General features: G+C 37.5%; 2 protein-coding genes across 10 annotated transcripts in view; one reads left to right on the top strand and one right to left on the bottom strand.

Annotated features, from left to right (window-relative positions):
- Nucleotides 1-18,030, bottom strand: part of LOC127511450 (oocyte zinc finger protein XlCOF6-like) — an 832,024-nt gene that overhangs the window by 106,395 nt on the left and 707,599 nt on the right. The gene's annotated exons all lie outside the window — the stretch shown is intronic.
- LOC127510594 (nuclear GTPase SLIP-GC-like) overlaps nt 4,285-18,030 on the top strand; it is a 105,329-nt gene continuing 91,583 nt past the window's right edge. For 6 of the 9 annotated variants that reach the window (XM_051890316.1, XM_051890323.1, XM_051890317.1 and 3 more), the window contains exon 1: nt 4,285-4,343. Coding sequence is in view for 2 of the 9 variants with exons in the window: in XM_051890347.1 (XP_051746307.1) it covers nt 10,025-10,321; nt 10,453-10,665; nt 10,781-10,975; nt 11,071-11,249; nt 11,421-11,460; nt 11,678-11,764; nt 11,889-11,982; nt 12,128-12,264; nt 12,362-12,532; nt 12,625-12,770; nt 17,110-17,233; nt 17,473-17,581 (1,792 nt within the window). In the remaining 7 variants the exon portion in view is untranslated. Of the gene's footprint in view, nt 4,344-10,019; nt 10,322-10,452; nt 10,666-10,780; nt 10,976-11,070; nt 11,250-11,420; nt 11,461-11,677; nt 11,765-11,888; nt 11,983-12,127; nt 12,265-12,361; nt 12,533-12,624; nt 12,771-17,109; nt 17,234-17,472; nt 17,582-18,030 lie in introns of those variants that run through there. The other 3 variants (XR_007929680.1, XM_051890347.1, XM_051890348.1) reach the window with 2 other exon arrangements.

Below are 18,030 nucleotides of genomic sequence, written 5' to 3'. Positions count from 1 at the left end.
CCAAGCACATCATATTTCGAATGTACTGAAAGATAAATGACAACATGTTAATATAAGTATGATTCTTGTTGTGCCTGAGCAGATTAAAAGAATGTGGATGGGTCTTAATGAGAGTTTCTTTTCAATTCAGATCAGCTACTATAAGGGTGTACTCACACTAGGCACGGTTGCCTTGAACCGAGCCCGAGCGCGATTGTCCCCGCGATTGATTACCCAGCTGAAAAATCCAGCTAAAACCAGCCTAAGCTGGTTGGCTGGTCTTAGCTGGTTTAAGCTGGAAATAGCTGGTCTCCCAGCCTGGGTTAGCTGGTGTTCAGCTGGTTTAAGCTGGTCTTAACCAGGCTGGCAGACCAGCTAAAACCAGCCTGACCAGCTTAGGCTGGTTTTAGCTGGATTTTTCAGCAGGGTAGTGTACTATCAGAGTAGTAAAAAAGATGTTTGCCATCGTAATGATGACAGTAGTACGCACAAAAGTAGCAGCTATTCCGTGCTCAGGCACGGTTTGCGCTCACACTGCGCTCACACTCACACTGCTCACACCACCTCTTCCAAGCAGGCCAGGGCCGGCTAAATGAACCATGCCCGGGCACAGTTTGGACACTAGTCAAACGAACCGGGCTTTGGGGGTCAAACGTGCTCGGACACGGTTCAGAGTGCGTAGTGTGAGTACACCCTAAGATAAAGTAAACTGAAATCAGAATCCACATTTCTTTGCACTTTACGTACTCTGCACATATGGTGCAGGCAGGTAAATGAATCTAACTGCAAATGTTTCAAGTCAATATATTTTTTTGAGTCAGGCGATGGTGTCAGACCTGTGAATGGGTTGCACAATGATACTTGTTATCAATCAGTTACGTGCTTGACATAATTCATGATTAATTGGTGATTCAGTAATAACAAGATGAATCTTTAAGCCGTTTTTTTTGTGTAAATTATATGGTTTTCCTCTAATATGAAAATTAGGGCTGTGACGAAATATTAAAACATGGCAATATTTTTTTGTTGAGGTAAAAAGCAGTTAAATAAACATTTAAACCCTTGCTCTGAACTTGCATGTTTTGATATCCACATGTTATTGTTAAAGAAATAACAGTGGCTGTAGCATTTCTATCGTAAAGTGGCCAAATATTAAAGATTAAGCGTCCAGGTCCAGACTCAGGTAGCCCATTAGGCAAAGTCAGTCTCTGGGAGCTGCCATCAATTTGGATGATCCTCAGAATTGCAGGAGTTGACATAATGCCTCATAATCTGTATAAATGTAATAAAGAAAAAGGTCAAGTATTAGTTATTAGTATAGAATAGCATTCAAATTGCTTTGGAAGACCTGCAGAATTAGGGCTGCACAGTGATGTTTGAACTGTTAATGATGATTATTTTCCTCAGAGGTTGTGTAAGTTCACAATACAGGTGAGGATTCATGTTTGGATTATTAGTTCATCACTGACAAGGTCTGGTCACAGATTTAGTAACAGCAAACAGAGCTGACTGTATTACAATTTCATTAGACAATACCTCAGAATATCTCAGGAGACTAAATCTCCGAAGGTACCCACTAAATAACACACTCAGCAACATATTTCATTAATAATGATAAATAGATGATGACAGAAAATATTGAGTTTTTTAAATTTTATTTTATTTATTTATTTTTTTGTTAGTATCACAAACCTCTACCTCTTATTTGGATGTGCCATTTCAAAGTAACCATATGGGCTGATCCAACGATGTAGTCCACTAGCGGACAACTGTCAGCCAGTTCACAGAGTGCAACCAGAGAGATTTTTTTAAACTCAAGAAGTAGTAAGAGAGAGAAGTAGTTACTACTGGTATCAGTAGTAAGCTCAAAGGATCTATAATGCTCTTTGTACCAACCACAAAGTTCCTTTACAATAAAGTGTACACTACTGTGTAAAGGGCAAATTTGTGAAATTTCAGCAAAATCAGGCAATCCACCAACTGAATTGTGGGAAACTATCATTCCAGTCCTGTGTGTAATGCCCTTACTTGTAACAGAGTGAGTAAGTTGAACCTCCTGCATGTCAGGGTACTTCTGTTTAACAGCCAGAGCTATTTTTTTATTGAGTATCCCTCAGAACATTGTACCAAGAAGAAACCTCAAGCTCAGACTTGCTAAGACATGGAGAACACAAATGATATGCAATCATCATCTGAGGCTTTGAGGCTAATAAGAAAGGCAGATATTTGAAACATTTTGTGTGCCTAACAACCTGCTTAAAGAAGCTGTGTTTGGCCTCGAATCTAACTGTACACTGCCTCAGAAGTGGACCAAAACACCTTATTAAATATGGATAGTGTTCCAGGTAATGGTGTTTAGGGAGAGGCTTAATGCCAAGGAACAACTGTCGGTATCTTTGCCTGTACATAGATATTTTGCTTTCCAGATAAGCAAAAAAGGCACATAAATATAACTTAAAAAAAAAAAAAAAACTCTGTCATTTTTGGTCATACAGATATCAATAATCCAACATTCAAATCCGTAAACTCACAATAAAAATAAAATGTTGTGCTTTTGTAAAATAATGAAAACAAACAGGATGCGCTTTCTGGTGTCTTGTGAACTTGAGCATGTCACAAAAATGAATCGAAACTCAGTATATACTTGCCTCACAGACATGAGAAATATATATCTATGGAAAGCTTGAAATGTCTATTTTTAAATGAACGAATTCAAATGCATATACTCCTGTCCTTCAGATGAGACATTAACCGAGGTCCTGACTCTATGTGGTCATTAAAAATCCCAGGATGTCCTTCGAAAAAGAGTAGGGGTTTACCCCAGCGTCCTGGCCCAATGTGCCTCATGGCCTCCTAATCATCCCCATATACTGATTGGCTTAATCACTCTGTCTCCTCTCCACCAATAAGCATTTCTTATTTTGAATTGTTCAAAGCCTTTTATTCTGGTCAGACCAGTGGTGGGTGGGCCACAGCCATAACTGTGCTCCTGTGCACATTTTTACATTAATTTATTTTTGACCTTTTGTATTTTTGCAAATATCTGTGTTGTATTTGTATTTATATTGCTGGATGTAGCAGAAGTTGGGGCTTTATTTGTAGCTTGAATGTAAATGTGTCTAGGTTCAGTGTGAAATCTATGTGTGTGCAATATTCATGGGATATAACCCATATATAAGTAGAAGTCATAGAGTGAATTGGGCCCAACCTATCACCCGGTGTAATCCTGTTTGAAATTCATGTTGGCAACTGGCATGGGTCCATTATGGAAAACAGATTCCAGTCCCTGTAGCGCCCACGTAGAGCTTGAAGATGGGACCCAAATGGGTTTTTTCATGTTATATAGTTGGGCCCTACCGAACACCCAGTGAAATCCTGAATATAATATACATGGGAAATTGCCAACATGGAAACCATGGACAATCCCACTTACAACCCAAATTTCAAGCCCATGTAGTCACCATGTACCCACATAAAACTTAAAGCTGGGACCCGGATGGGTCTTGCACATGTTGCCCAGTTGGGGCCCACCTAGTGGCAAGTGAAATCCTGCATGAAATCCATGTGGGCAACTGGCATGGGGCCATTATGGAACCTGCGGACAATCCTACATGGGGTCCATTTTTCTGCCCATTTCATACCCATATGGGTCCCACGTACCAATATTGGCTGGGAGTATACAGCTTCAGCACCCCCTCATGATTAAATGTATATCGCTTTCATTTAACATTTCAACTGACTTGACATGTCACATATTTTTATCGATTTTCAACTGGCTCAGAGTGCATCGTTACATTCCTAATTGGAATGTTATTCTTTATTACTTGTCTCGCCTGACTCACGGGCGAGTCATGTGCAGATATAACTGCACATCAATATCGTGTGCTCTTGTAGAATGTCCTGCGCCCCGGCACCGTTCAAGACCAGCAAGTTTTAGGGCTGAAGTTAAACCAATCTGTTCCACCTTTTCTACAGTGGAAATGCACAGACCAGTTTGTCTGAGTTTTGTCGATAGCCGGAGGCGGCCACGTCGTAATCCTCTATGCAGGAAAAACCTCCATAAGTAATCCATATGACTCATACTCTGTCATGATTTGCATTAACGGTCAAACACAACTTTAATGTAGATGCAAAAGAGAGATGCAAAGAATAGGCAAACTCATGTGTTTCCTTGTTAACACAATGCATAATGGTTATGAGGCTTTAACTTCATGTACTTTCACTTTATGTTTTAAGAAGTCCACACCCAAAAGCCGAGTCTGTGTACAGGCAGGTCTAATATCAGATCTCTCATCGGTGCTCAACTTGATAGCAGATTTGACATCAGTGTCCTGTTCCACAGACATTATCCTGAGACATACAAGGTAACACTTCCCTCAAATTATTAGGGATCTTAACTTTTGTTAACATTTAAAAACATAACTGTTAATAGCATTTTGGTTTTAGTTAGTGTTACATAAGTGGTGTTAACTGTTTAATTCACATTTATTTGTATAGTGCTTATCATAATACATATTGTTTCAAAGAACCTAACCTAAAATGCATATCTACATTACAGTTTAGAGTGATCTGTTATCAGAGGTGACTGTGTCCAAATTATGTAATTTCAGAATACATATACAAGTCATGCAGTTAGCTAACAATGTATTAATTTAAGGCAGAAACAATGAACTTATTGAAGTAAAACTGTATCTGTTAATAAATAAAAGATAGAAAGAAAAAAAAGTTTAATAATGAAACGATGTTGAAGCAAAAAGTGTTACAGTCATTCCAGGTCTCCCCTATATATCTAATAAAGAATCCTTTTTCTTTAATAAAGAATCCTTACAGGATAATTAGATAAAATCACCTGTTAAATAAATTAAAAAGTAAATGTTAATGATGTTCCATTTCTGATATAAGAGCAGCATGTTAACCCTAAAAAGGTTTTTGTATCCTGGAGGATACAAACATTTGAGAGGCTGTGGGGAGAGGCAGTGAAAGTTTAGGTCTCATTTTGTGGTTTCATGTTGAAAGAGTGTTTGTTGTGAATATTTAGATCTGGTGACTTTGTTCATACATTCTTTGTTTAGTTCAGGGGCAGCATTTAAAATCAACATGACCACCTGTAGTGGGAAATCTACTCACCTTCTGATAAAAGTGGATATTGATCTATTCCACATATTTACAATACTTGGAGGGAACTTACATGATTAAAAAGTTGTTAAGCATTAGCTTATTATGTTCATTTTTAATTTTATTAATTTAATTTTTTATAATTTGTATGTAAATGTTTATTGACTATACTCTGGCCTGTTTTATAAATTTGGTTCAACACTTTCAATACAAAATTATACTCAATCATTTAGTCATTAATATTCATTTAGTTAGCTATACTGAATTCAGTTTTAGGTCAACAATACATGGACTTTTCAGGCTTTTTTTTTTTAAGCTCACACAAAAACACATGCAAACTTGTGTGTTTGTGAGCGTGTATGAAATATGATACTCAACGCAAACACATGCAAAATTATGTGTGTGTGTGTGTGTGTATGAAATACAATACTCAAAAAACATGCAAAAAAATAAAATAAATAATATATATGTATATAAATGTATATATAAATGTGTGTGTGTGTGTGTGAGAGAGAAAGAGTGTTTTTGTGACATATCAGGACACAAATTTGTATAATGACATGGGTATTACAAGGAGAGGGTGACTTATGAGGACATTACCCCATGTCCCCATTTTTCAAAAGGCTTATAAATCATACAGAATGAGTTTTTTTGAGAAAGTAAAAATGTGCACAGTTTCCTGTGATGGGTAGGTTTAGGGGTAGGGTTGGTGTAGGGCAATAGAAAATACGGTTTGTACAGTATAAAAACCATTATGCCTATGGAATGTCCTCACAATTCACAAAAACAAACCTGTGTGTAGGTATGTGTGTTTTGAGTATCATATTTCATACATCAGGCTTTTATGGCTAATATATGCAATTCATTGCAATACAACAAATAAATGTTCCCCAAAAGCCTGTGTCATATTTGACATTTACTTTAACATGAATTTTAACATTAAAAAATTATGTATAATTATTCAAGTAAACCCAAGTTGCTTCAGTCCAATAAATGTTCTTCTTACATTTACTTTATAAAAACTATTAAAGATTTCACAGCACAAGACAACTTTACTTAATAAAAACAAAGAATGAATTATCAATCAGAGGACAGAAGGAATGAAGTAGATTGTGTACAAAAGGTCATATTGATAATTTATAGGCCCTAGAAGTTTCAGTATTAAATATGATACAGTAGGCTGATATACTCATAAAAAGACATTATACTTACTGTTCAGCGATGCAAACACAGGAGAAAAAGGTGAGAAAAATGCCAAATATATTATATTTTCTTTTAGACATAATTTATGATTCTGGATAATCTGGATTTTTTTTTAATACAGATCACGGTTCTCCCAGGACTCTCCCATGCATTTTAGACAGCTAAACAAAATAACATGTAATTTACTTGAGGTTCTGACAAAATGTTATAAATCTATTTATAAATGTCTAAAATTTTATAAAAAAAAATATTTATTACTTTAAATTAATTCATTGTGTAAAAATCATTTGAAATTAACAAATCTATTGAACAAATCTCTATCAAGTACATTTTAAAAGTCACTGGTCTCCACCTACTGGCATAACAATGTAATAAAATCTTTATTTGAAGCGTAACATTAGTTTCAAAGGTCATTTACTCATTTTAATCGCTGGTGCAAAATCAGTGTTTATATCTGGCCTGCTAAAATGCGGCAGATCATTGTTACAAGGTGGTTCTTTCCTTTTTACACTGGGGTTGTTTACCCCACATTATTGTGTTTCTTGGGTCTGCGCTATTCTCTTCAAAGCAAACAAACCAGCATGACTTTATTTGTTGTTTAGTGATGGTTGTGTTAGCAGGTGCTGCTCAATTCGGCTATTTTTAATATTAATGTTAACTTATGAATTGAATATGTGCACTAAATCTGCGCAGATTACATAAACTTCACAGCAAATTGAGTGAACATCATTTGTAAAACATAACCTGATTTTTACCCATAATTTACGAGTGTTCATTTTAAACCCTGTCATTATGAAATTGCATAATGCTTGCGTGTGTAAAAGCAAACTGTTCAATTACGTTATGACAATATAGTGTAGAGCTCAACTAAAGTAGTATTCGTTAGCAAAATGGTAATGTTAGTAGCGTTATACAAGTTATATTTGGAATAAAAAGTATGTTCGATTGAGTGGAAGAAACGCTAACAACTGTTAAAATCAAAACAAATCAGCCATGTCAGGCTTATTAACAGTCCCAAGATTTACATATTGATACTTATGCCAATTAAATGAAGATTATCATAACGTTACTTTACGCTACTTTAGTTTTCCCAGGAGCATTGCACGTGGTGCAAAGCCAGGAAGTCAGAGCTTTCTTTTTTTTTGGACAACTGAGAAGGCGTGATTCTCATGATTTCATTCCCTATGACTCTGTCTCTCTATGGTCTTCCTTTTTAGGGTTAACAATGGGGTACATAAAGTTGGGGGTGCCCAACCCTGTTCCTGGAGATCTACCTACCAACAAAGTTTAGCTTCAACCCTAATAAAACACACCTGAATCAGCTAATTAAGATCTTCAGGAGCACTTGATAATTATAGACAGGTGTGTTGAGCTGAACCAAAGCCACTGGAAGGCAAGCCTGCAACCTTTAGCCAAAAAAGCGTATCGGCTAATGCCAACGCTCCGCCTCTGGCGGTACACAAGGAAGGAGACCAGGGAATGTTGCGACTGATGTCACTGCCATTACACGATAGGCTGAGAGGTGCCACATGTGATTAAGTTACGCTTTCTCCAATGGTAAGAGATACAGACCCTCTTATCTCCCTGTAATAATACGATCTCTGGCTGAACTCTGCAGGAAGGTAGATCTCCAGGAACAGGGTTGGGCACCCCTGATTTAGACCATGTGCTTGATCTGAGTGTATGTTTTTTCCCCTTCAGGATCACCAATCTCACAATGGCTAGCCAAGGTATGAAAAAGTTTCTAAAAAAAAACATTATTGTTTGCTTTACAGCCACTGATTGATGAAATATAACGAGTGAAATGAATTCTCTCATAGGTACAAAAAGAAGGCGTGATAGTGAATCATCCAACTCGAGCATGGACTCACCACCGAATATGGGCAAGTAAAACCTGAATCTGTCCACTTTTATTTTAATTTAGAGACAAAGTACAGAGCAAATATGCAAATTACTCCTGCCTCCACTCACTCATACAGGCTTGTCTACAAGTCAGTCATCAGAATGGTAATGCGTTTTATGTATATCTCTACAACGTCAGACACATCGTAATTAATATGATTAGCCTTTTGCTTGACTACTTTATCAAACGGCTGCTAATAATATGTTGCTAATGTTACACAAACCATGTTCCCGTTCAGCCTCTCAAATCTCAGTCTGCCTTCTAAAAATCAATATTCTTAGAAATGCTTCAAACATCATAGAACTTCAGTGAAGAAAGACATAAAGTTCATCACAACATCTTAATATACATCATGTACATAATTCACCCGCTATATTGCTAAATGTACCCGATTTTTCATAGCAACAGAAAAATATATCGGGATAACCTGGCTTCTCTTAAGACCCTCCTGCTTTCCAACACAGTAATGATGTGCTAAAGCTTGCCGACGCATTGTGATTGGTTACAAGGTTGTTTGTGACATACGAAACACTGATGAAATCAAACCACGTTTTAGATACTGTCTTTGGTTTACTTCAGTTTTGAAGAAAAAATACTCAGCAATGGTGCTGACTTATGAATTTGCACATTGTTTGTTTCTAACTACATTAAAAACTTGATTTTCACCACAGGAGGGTCTTGAAGTTCTCTATGTTTCAGTTCAATTTGCTTCTGGTTTAATTAAAGACTTTCGGAATCTTCATCTTCATGTGTTTGTATACAGAGTGGTGACACTGAGGAAAACATAAGTATTTCAAACTGTTTCCAAGATTGCGCACTTGTAAAACATCTACAATAGTACAATTAAAGGTGGGGTAAGCCATTTTTTCAACTACGCTGTTGGACATTGTTGATATTTGAAATCAACCCAATCAAACCCACCCCTTCATTGCTCCACCTCCAAAACTCACACTCCAATCCTAACCACCCTGCTCCGAGTTGGTCTTGAACCCCGGCCTGATCGCAGCTGGCCGGTGAGGTGAGTTCAATGATGCTAAACACAGCATTCTCTAGCAGGCATCAGTGTGCAGCCGTTTAACTGCAAAACTCTCACTATCTGGCCACTGTTACACTCGCAATGCAAGAGTGGATGTCTGTTTATCACAGCTGACGCGTGACAAAATGCTTCATGAAAAATAAAGCGCAGTTGATGAACGAACGACAAGGAAGCACAAAAAATGAGCGTACAGTACACAAGAGTAAATACAAAGTGTTCGTTGTTAATCGCCAACAGCACAGCAGCTAAAGACAATCAAACCCAGTGTTACTCACATGAGAAGCGAGATCAAAGCAGCCTCCGCGTCTGTTTTCAGGCCTTCCCGCTTAGCTCTCTCCAGCACTGGAAAGCTTTTCTAATAATAACGCGGGTCCTAAAGCGCTTGCCCAGTCATAAACCTTCATTCCAGTGATATTCTTTTGATTCTCTTGCTCATTCTGTCTCCTCGACCATCATACACCACCTAATGCTGTTTGCTTACATGTTTGTTGTTGGTGTCGGCCTGACTAACTTCCAAACAATATTTTTGAAAAATGGATACCCCACCTTTAAATATCTGTGATTCATATGTTTCTTGACTGATTTTGAATAGCTGTCAATGGAGAAAGATGAGTTTTGCTTATATACTGGTGTAGTTACGGCACCTATCAGCAGGGGCTAACTGGATTACGTTCATCTGTTACATATTAGTTGAATAAAACAAAGTTAAAAAATAAAATTAGGAAAAAATTATTTTAAAACCCTCCCCACTGTGATTCCCTTCTTCACTGCACACAGCTATGAAGATCATGGAGAATGTGAAGAACACCATAAATAGAGCCACTGATAACTCATATGAAGCTTCTATGATTCGAGACATCATTTCAAAGATAAATCAAATGGATAAAGTCAGCAGGAAGAAAGCAACCATTGGGATTTTTGGAAAATCAGGAGAAGGGAAGAGCTCCCTATTGAATGCAGTCTTAGGGAAAAAGGATCTACTGCCATCTGGTTGCTTTGGTGCCTGTACAGCTGTTGTTACTCAGGTGGAAACCAATCTGGAGGACTCCAACTACATAGCAGAGATCGAACTCTTCTCTAAAGAGGTTTCCTCATTTTTAGCTTACCATGCCTTTAGTCAGAGTTCTTTATTAATATGTTAACAAATAAAAACAAACCAAAAAAAAGAAAAAAAGAAAGAAAAAAAATCCTTATTTTCTATATTGTACCTCTGCAGGAGTGGGAGAAAGAGCTCAATGATCTTTTCACAGTTTTGTCAGATGAAAGTGAGGACAGGGATGATGAATTGTTTGACAATGCTGTAGAAAAGATTACTGCGCTGTTTGGAGATGATGCAGAGAAGAAAACTTTAGAAGAGCTCAAGAAAGATGACAAATTTGCTGAGATTGAAACCTTTTTGTCCTTCAGTAAGAAAATCTCAAAAAGTGATGTAAGTTTTTATGATAGTAAATATGTTTAACACTAAAGGTTTCATTACAGTATCAAATGTATAATAATGTATTCTGAATTCTTGTTTGGCAGTGAAGTTAACAATTTCTCCACAGGTCTCTGAATTTACCAATGTTGTTGCAAGTTACATTCAACACAGTGAGTCCAGTCCTGGTGACTGGTACTGGCCGCTTGTGAAGAGTGTGACGATCAAGATTCCAGGTTGTCATGAACTCCTGAAACACATTGCGTTTGTTGATATTCCTGGAACTGGAGACTGCAGTAAGATTAGAGATGACAAGTGGAAATCTGTAAATATTTTACTACACGTTTCAAATCATTATAGAAACACAATCAATTATGCTACTACAACCATGTCATCTAAATCACTATTTCAATCTTGTAGACACTGAGAGAGTGCTCTATTGTTTGGATTGTAAGTGATATCAATCGAGCAATCACTGACAAAGACCCCTGGGGGATTTTAAAGCACTGTACTACAGAACTGGGACCAGGAGGAGAATGCAGACGCATTAACTTCATCTGTACAAAGACTGATGAGATCAATGTACCAGCCTATGTGAGGTATTTGGTTAAAATTACATATGAAGTGAAGGGGAAGAATCTTATAAGAATCCTGATATTAGTAACATACAGCACCTCTTAATACAGCATGTGTTTTAGTCTTGTACTGCAAAGATCAGAATTTCAAGAAAAACAATTTGCGACTTATTTCCTTTCAACATTTCTTTTTAGATCGGCAAGGCTTACTACAGATCAACTCACAGGAGACAAGGTTTGGAAAATTTATTGTTATAGCAAACATTGTTCTCTGAGTAAATTTACTGGTCAGTGAGATCTTTCATATCATTGTAACTGCAATTTAATTAATTTACTGAGAGTAATATCTGCTATTCAGTATAGTGCATAATCAACCACTACAGCAGATTTTTACAATACTTCTATAAAAAACAACTTACACGCATATATTGGTGTATTTAATCATTCTTCAGGATCAGGATAAAACAGTATGCATACTTCATAGAAATGAACATGCCAAGAAGAGGGTCAAAGGAAAGTTTGAACAATCCCATATTAAGGTTTTTGTATTTCCTAATTCTCTTTATTGTTATCAGTATTTTGAATGAATTTTACTCACACGTTTTTTTTTTAATACAACTATTTGATTTATTTATTTATTTATTTTTTATTTATTTTTTTTAGAAAATATTCAGAACTGACAATGATTTTCAAGTTTTTACTGTAAGTTCCAAAGCATTCTTTGACCCTAAATGTAATCTGGAACCTAATGAAACGGGTAAAGTATCCCTATTACCATTTTACCACATTATTCAAGAGAAAAATACATTTTTTAATCTAAAGTTGAATACTTTATGAACCAGACAAAGCTCTGATCACATCCAAATCTTGCCCTTGTGTTTGGAAATGGTTTATACCTGTAGAAATCCCAAAGCTGCAGGATGATCTGGGGATTCTTAACGAGGACATTACCAGAGAACTGACTAGAGATTATGTCAATGAAGCAAAGGGAGTTTTGTCCTTGATCCAAAGTGTCCAATCGGACACAGACAAGGAAACGGTATGAGTCAGAGTTGCTGATATTTTACATGCATGTCTTCAGAATGCTGCCAATATACATTATTATGTAATTCACTGCTGTTTCATGGATGTTTTAGGTTAAAATGAAAGACAAAGTCTCCATGGAGTTTGAGGAGAGCCTGATGAAGGCACTAAATGAATTGGACAGTCGTTTTAACACCATTTATAGTGTTCTGGAACAGTGTCTCTCAAAGGGAGTGGAAAAATCTGTCGAATTATGTGTTGCTTCCACAAATACTGTGATTCAAGTGAGTGTGATTCAAGTGTTGTAAATATTCAGTCACAATTTTCTTGCCTTTTTAACCTTTTTTTTTTTTTTTTTTTTTTTGCTGTCACTCAGAATGTACTTCATCAAACCCTCAGAGCTTTGTGCAGGTATGGTGGGCGCTATTTCTCAAAATCCAAGAATGAACTCCTAGACCTGAACAAGACATTGGCCGAAAACCTGCATGAATGTCTTGAAGAAGATTTCAAACAGATTTTTCCGTAAGAGCTGATTCTTCATTTCACTAGTGCCCCTTCGTTCAGTTTAGAATAGAATAAAATGAAAATAATCTACAATGATCAGTGACTAAGGATGTTTAAGGCTTCAGCATTATAGATATAGATAAGTGCATACAGGTGCTGGTCATATAATTAGAATATCATCAAAAAGTTGATTTATTTCACTAATTCCATTCAAAAAGTGAAACTTGTATATTATATTCATTCATTACACACAGACTGATATATTTCAAATGTTTATTTCTTTTAATTTTGATGATTATAACTGACAACTAAGGAAAATCCCAAATTCAGTATTTCAGAAAATTACAATATTACTTAAGATCAATACAAAGAAAGGATTTTTAGAAATCTTGGCCAACTGAAAAGTATGAACATGAAAAGTATGAGCATGTACAGCACTCAATACTTAGTTGGGGCTCCTTTTGCCTGAATTACTGCAGTAATGCGGCGTGGCATGGAGTCGATCAGTCTGTGGCACTGCTCAGGTGTTATAAGAGCCCAGGTTGCTCTGATAGTGGCCTTCAGCTCTTCTGAATTGTTGGGTCTGGCATCTCTATCACATCTTCCTCTTCACAATACCCCATAGATTTTCTATGGGGTTAAGGTCAGGCGAGTTTGCTGGCCAATTAAGAACAGGGATACCATGGTCCTTAAACCAGGTACTGGTAGCTTTGGCACTGTGTGCAGGTGCCAAATCCTGTTGGAAAATAAAATCTGCATCTCCATAAAGTTGGTCAGCAGCAGGAAGCATGAAGTGCTCTAAAACTTCCTGGTATACGGCTGCGTTGACCTTGGACCTCAGAAAACACAGTGGACCAACACCAGCAGATGACATGGCACCCCAAACCATCACTGACTGTGGAAACTTTACACTGGACCTCAAGCAACGTGGATTGTGTGCCTCTCCTCTCTTCCTCCAGACTCTGGGACCCTGATTTCCAAAGGAAATGCAAAGTTTACTTTCATCAGAGAACATAACTTTGGACCACTCTGCAGTAGTCCAGTCCTTTTTGTCTTTAGCCCAGGCGAGACGCTTCTGACGCCGTCTGTTGTTCAAGAGTGGCTTGACACAAGGAATACGACAGCTGAAACCCATGTCTTGCATACGTCTGTGCGTAGTGGTTCTTGAAGCACTGACTCCAGCTGCAGTCCACTCTTTGTGAATCTCCCCCACATTTTTGAATGGGTTTTGTTTCACAATCCTCTCCAGGGTGCGGTTATCCCTATTGCTTGTACACTTTTTTCTACCACATCTTTTCCTTCCCTTCGCCTCTCTATTAATGTGCTTGGACACAGAGCTCTGTGAACAGCCAGCCTCTTTTGCAATGACCTTTTGTGTCTTGCCCTCCTTGTGCAAGGTGTCAATGGTTGTCTTTTGGACAACTGTCAAGTCAGCAGTCTTCCCCATGATTGTGTAGCCTACAGAACTAGACTGAGAGACCATTTAAAGGCCTTTGCAGGTGTTTTGAGTTAATTAGCTGATTAGAGTGTGGCACCAGGTGTCTTCAATATTGAACCTTTTCACAATATTCTAATTTTCTGAGATACTGAATTTGGGATTTTCCTTAGTTGTCAGTTATAATCACCAAAATTAAAAGAAATAAACATTTGAAATATATCAGTCTGTGTGTAATGAATGAATATAATATACAAGTTTCACTTTTTGAATGGAATTAGTGAAATAAATCAGCTTTTTGATGATATTCTAATTATATGACCAGCACCTGTAAAATTAAGATGAGGCTGTTGACATTACGTTTACAACTAACATTAAATTGGAGCATGATTAATGATTTTAAACATGGACCAACTGCAGACTGCATTTAGAACAGAAAACCAGCAAATGACTCTGTTGCCCAGGAAAATACAGATTGGGTTTAGTGGCAATGCCAGATTAATTTGAATCCAAATGTTTTGTGAAGTAAACATCCTTATGTTTGTTTCCTATGATGTCCAGGCAAGAACAAAAATATGATTGGGCTTGTACTGGCTTTCCCTCTAGCGATGGGTCATTCGTGACAGCAACATTCACTCTACAGAAAACAGAAATGATTAGTTTCACCTCCCAAATCCCCACTGTGTCTTCTGGTTTAAGTCTTTTGTTCATTTGTCACATGAGAGCTGCATAGGTTCTGTATATAGAAAACAGAAATTAGTTAATATTTAGTTTTATATGGTTACTTACAGTTACACAATCCTTTAAATCTGTATGAGTGGGAAAATGAACCTTCACAAAGCAAGATGTCTTAATTGTAGCCCAGTAATAAACTGTTTACAGTTTATTAACAACGTTTATTTTCCCATCAGAAATTATCATAAAATATAAAAGGTACCTTGTGTGATTGAATAGATTTTGAATACAAACCCGATTCCAAAAAAGTTGGGACACTGTACAAATTGTGAATAAAAAAGGAATGCAATAATTTTCAAATCTCATAAACTTATATTTTATTCACAATAGAATATAGATAACATATCAAATGTTGAAAGTGAGACATTTTGAAATGTCATGCCAAATATTGGCTCATTTTGGATTTCATGAGAGCTACACATTCCAAAAAAGTTGGGACAGGTAGCAATAAGAGGCCGGAAAAGTTAAATGTACATATAAGGAACAGCTGGAGGACCAATTTGCAACTTATTAGGTCAACTGGCAACATGATTGGGTATAAAAAGGAATCAGGAATACTTCCAGAAAACATTGTCGGTGAACACAATCCACTGTGTCATTCGCCGTTGCCGGCTTAAACTCTATAGGTCAAAAAAGAAGCCATATCTAAACATGATCCAGAAGCGCAGGCGTTTTCTCTGGGCCAAGGCTCATTTAAAATGGACTGTGGCAAAGTGGAAAACTGTTCTGTGGTCAGACGAATCAAAGTTTGAAGTTCTTTTTGGAAAACTTGGACGCCATGTCATCCGGACTAAAGAGGACAAGGACAACCCAAGTTGTTATCAGCACTCCGTTCAGAAGCCTGCATCTCTGATGGTATGGGGTTGCATGAGTGCGTGTGGCATGGGCAGCTTACACATCTGGAAAGGCACCATCAATGCTGAAAGGTATATCCAAGTTCTAGAACAACATATGCTCCCATCCAGACGTCGTCTCTTTCAGGAAAGACCTTGCATTTTCCAACATGACAATGCCAGACCACATACTGCATCAATTACAACATCATGGCTGTGTAGAAGAAGGATCCGGGTACTGAAATGGCCAGCCTGCAGTCCAGATCTTTCACCCATAGAAAACATTTGGCACATCCATAAAGAGGAAGATGCGACAAAGAAGACCTAAGACAGTCGAGCAACTAGAAGCCTGTATTAGACAAGAATGGGACAACATTCCTATTCCTGAACTTGAGCAACTTGTCTCCTCAGTCCCCAGACGTTTGCAGACTGTTATAAAAAGAAGAGGGGATGCCACACAGTGGTAAACGTGTCACAGACACGCCAGGCTCCAACACCCACCAATCACAGCACACTCCATCTCCCGAGTACTGATCACACGCACCTGCACCTCATCAGCACGCTCATCACCATCAGTACAAAGGACACTCACACACATTCAGTCACTGTCCGGTCTCGTTCGCATCTAGACTTACCTACATGCTTACCTCAAGGACTCCCAGCGATCTACTCACTTGTCTCCAGCGTCTTCTAGTCTCTCCTCGTGTTCCCAGTCTGTGTGTGAGTGTCTCCAGTCTCCAGCAAAGTGTGTTCTCCGCCGTCTTCCAGGATCCTCACCTATTCAACACAAAAGGACAGTATCATCTACTCTCATCTCACCATTCATCTGCAAAGTTCACTGTATACTCATCTGCACGTCTGTTTACTCTGCTGTTATCTAATAAAACTACCATCTCTGCCATCTTCTGTCTCCGATCCTTCTGTATTGTAACAACATGGCCTTGTCCCAACTTTTTTGAGATGTGTTGATGCCATGAAATTTAAAATCAACTTTTTTCCCTTAAAATGACACATTTTCTCAGTTTAAACATTTGATATGTCATCTATGTTGTATTCTGAATAAAATATTGAAATTTGAAACTTCCACATTATTGCATTCCTTTTTTATTCACAATTTGTATAGTGTCCCAACCTTTTTGGAATCAGGTTTGTAAACTGAAATGCATTTCCCCCTCATTATGCATCCCTTTGTTGTTTGGTTTATGTCTTTCTTTTTTCTAACACATTGTTACTGAGGAAAAAAAGATAACCACCTCACAAGGGTTTTCTGGTCATTCTTCTGGAGCCTATGCAGGTATCACTTTTTTTTTTTTTTTTTTGTATGAAGCTCTATTTTGTTTTCTCTTGGCTTCAGAGTGAGTGGACAAACAGGGAAGTCAGTGCAGGAAGAGATTGACAAGTTCAGTGTCATCCAGAGTGATTCTGCTTCTTTCAGATCTCCAACATTAAATCACATTCAGAAATTCATCAAAACAGAGGTGAGTTCAGTTATCTGTAATCTGGGCCTTTTCCTCTGTGCCTGTCTTTACTTTCATTGAAAAATATGTAAACTCTGTTTCCATTTTACAATTAAACAGGCTGGTTTCATAAACCAGTTGGTGTTGAAATGTACAGAACAAACCATTCATTTAGGACTAAAGTAGCCTCCAGCCATCCAGCCTCTGGATGTTTCATGATATTTCTGACTTATTTGTGGCTTTTTTCCACTTTTTGAAAGGAAACTAAACTGAAGGCATCGCTCAACAGAGAAGTTGTTGAAACAAAGAAGCACATCTACTCATCAATCCAAAATACTATTGAGAATGAAATGGCGTCTTGCTATGAAAGTAAGATAACGTTAAGGCCTGGTTTCACAGACAAGGTTTAGCTTAAGCCAGGATTAGACTTTAGTTCAATTAGGATATTTAAGTAGCTTTTTATAAACGTGCCTTAGAAAAAAACATTACTGGTGTGCATCCTGAGACAAAAGAGTGAAACTGACATATTTTAAGATATATCAGTGCAAGATTCAGTTAAAGCAGCTCAGACATGCATTTTAGTCTGGGACTAGGCTCAAGCCTTGTCTGTGAAAGTATGTGCTCAGTGCAGTAACTTAGGTCAAGGATTTAAAGACCTGCTGGTAAGGACGTGAGTTCAACTCAAGTGGCAATTTGTGAGCTATCACTTACTGAATGGGATGCCAAGTGTAACAGGACTAATTCTGTGAAGTCAATCGATTAGGTGACACAAAATGTGCTTTCTCAATGAGAAAGAAAATGATTAAATACTGAGTGTT

This window comes from Ctenopharyngodon idella, chromosome 4, assembly GCF_019924925.1.
Source record: "Ctenopharyngodon idella isolate HZGC_01 chromosome 4, HZGC01, whole genome shotgun sequence".
Classification (NCBI taxonomy): Eukaryota; Metazoa; Chordata; class Actinopteri; order Cypriniformes; family Xenocyprididae; genus Ctenopharyngodon; species Ctenopharyngodon idella.
Note: the sequence above shows the minus strand (reverse complement) of the source record. Positions and strands in the feature narration are given on the sequence as shown.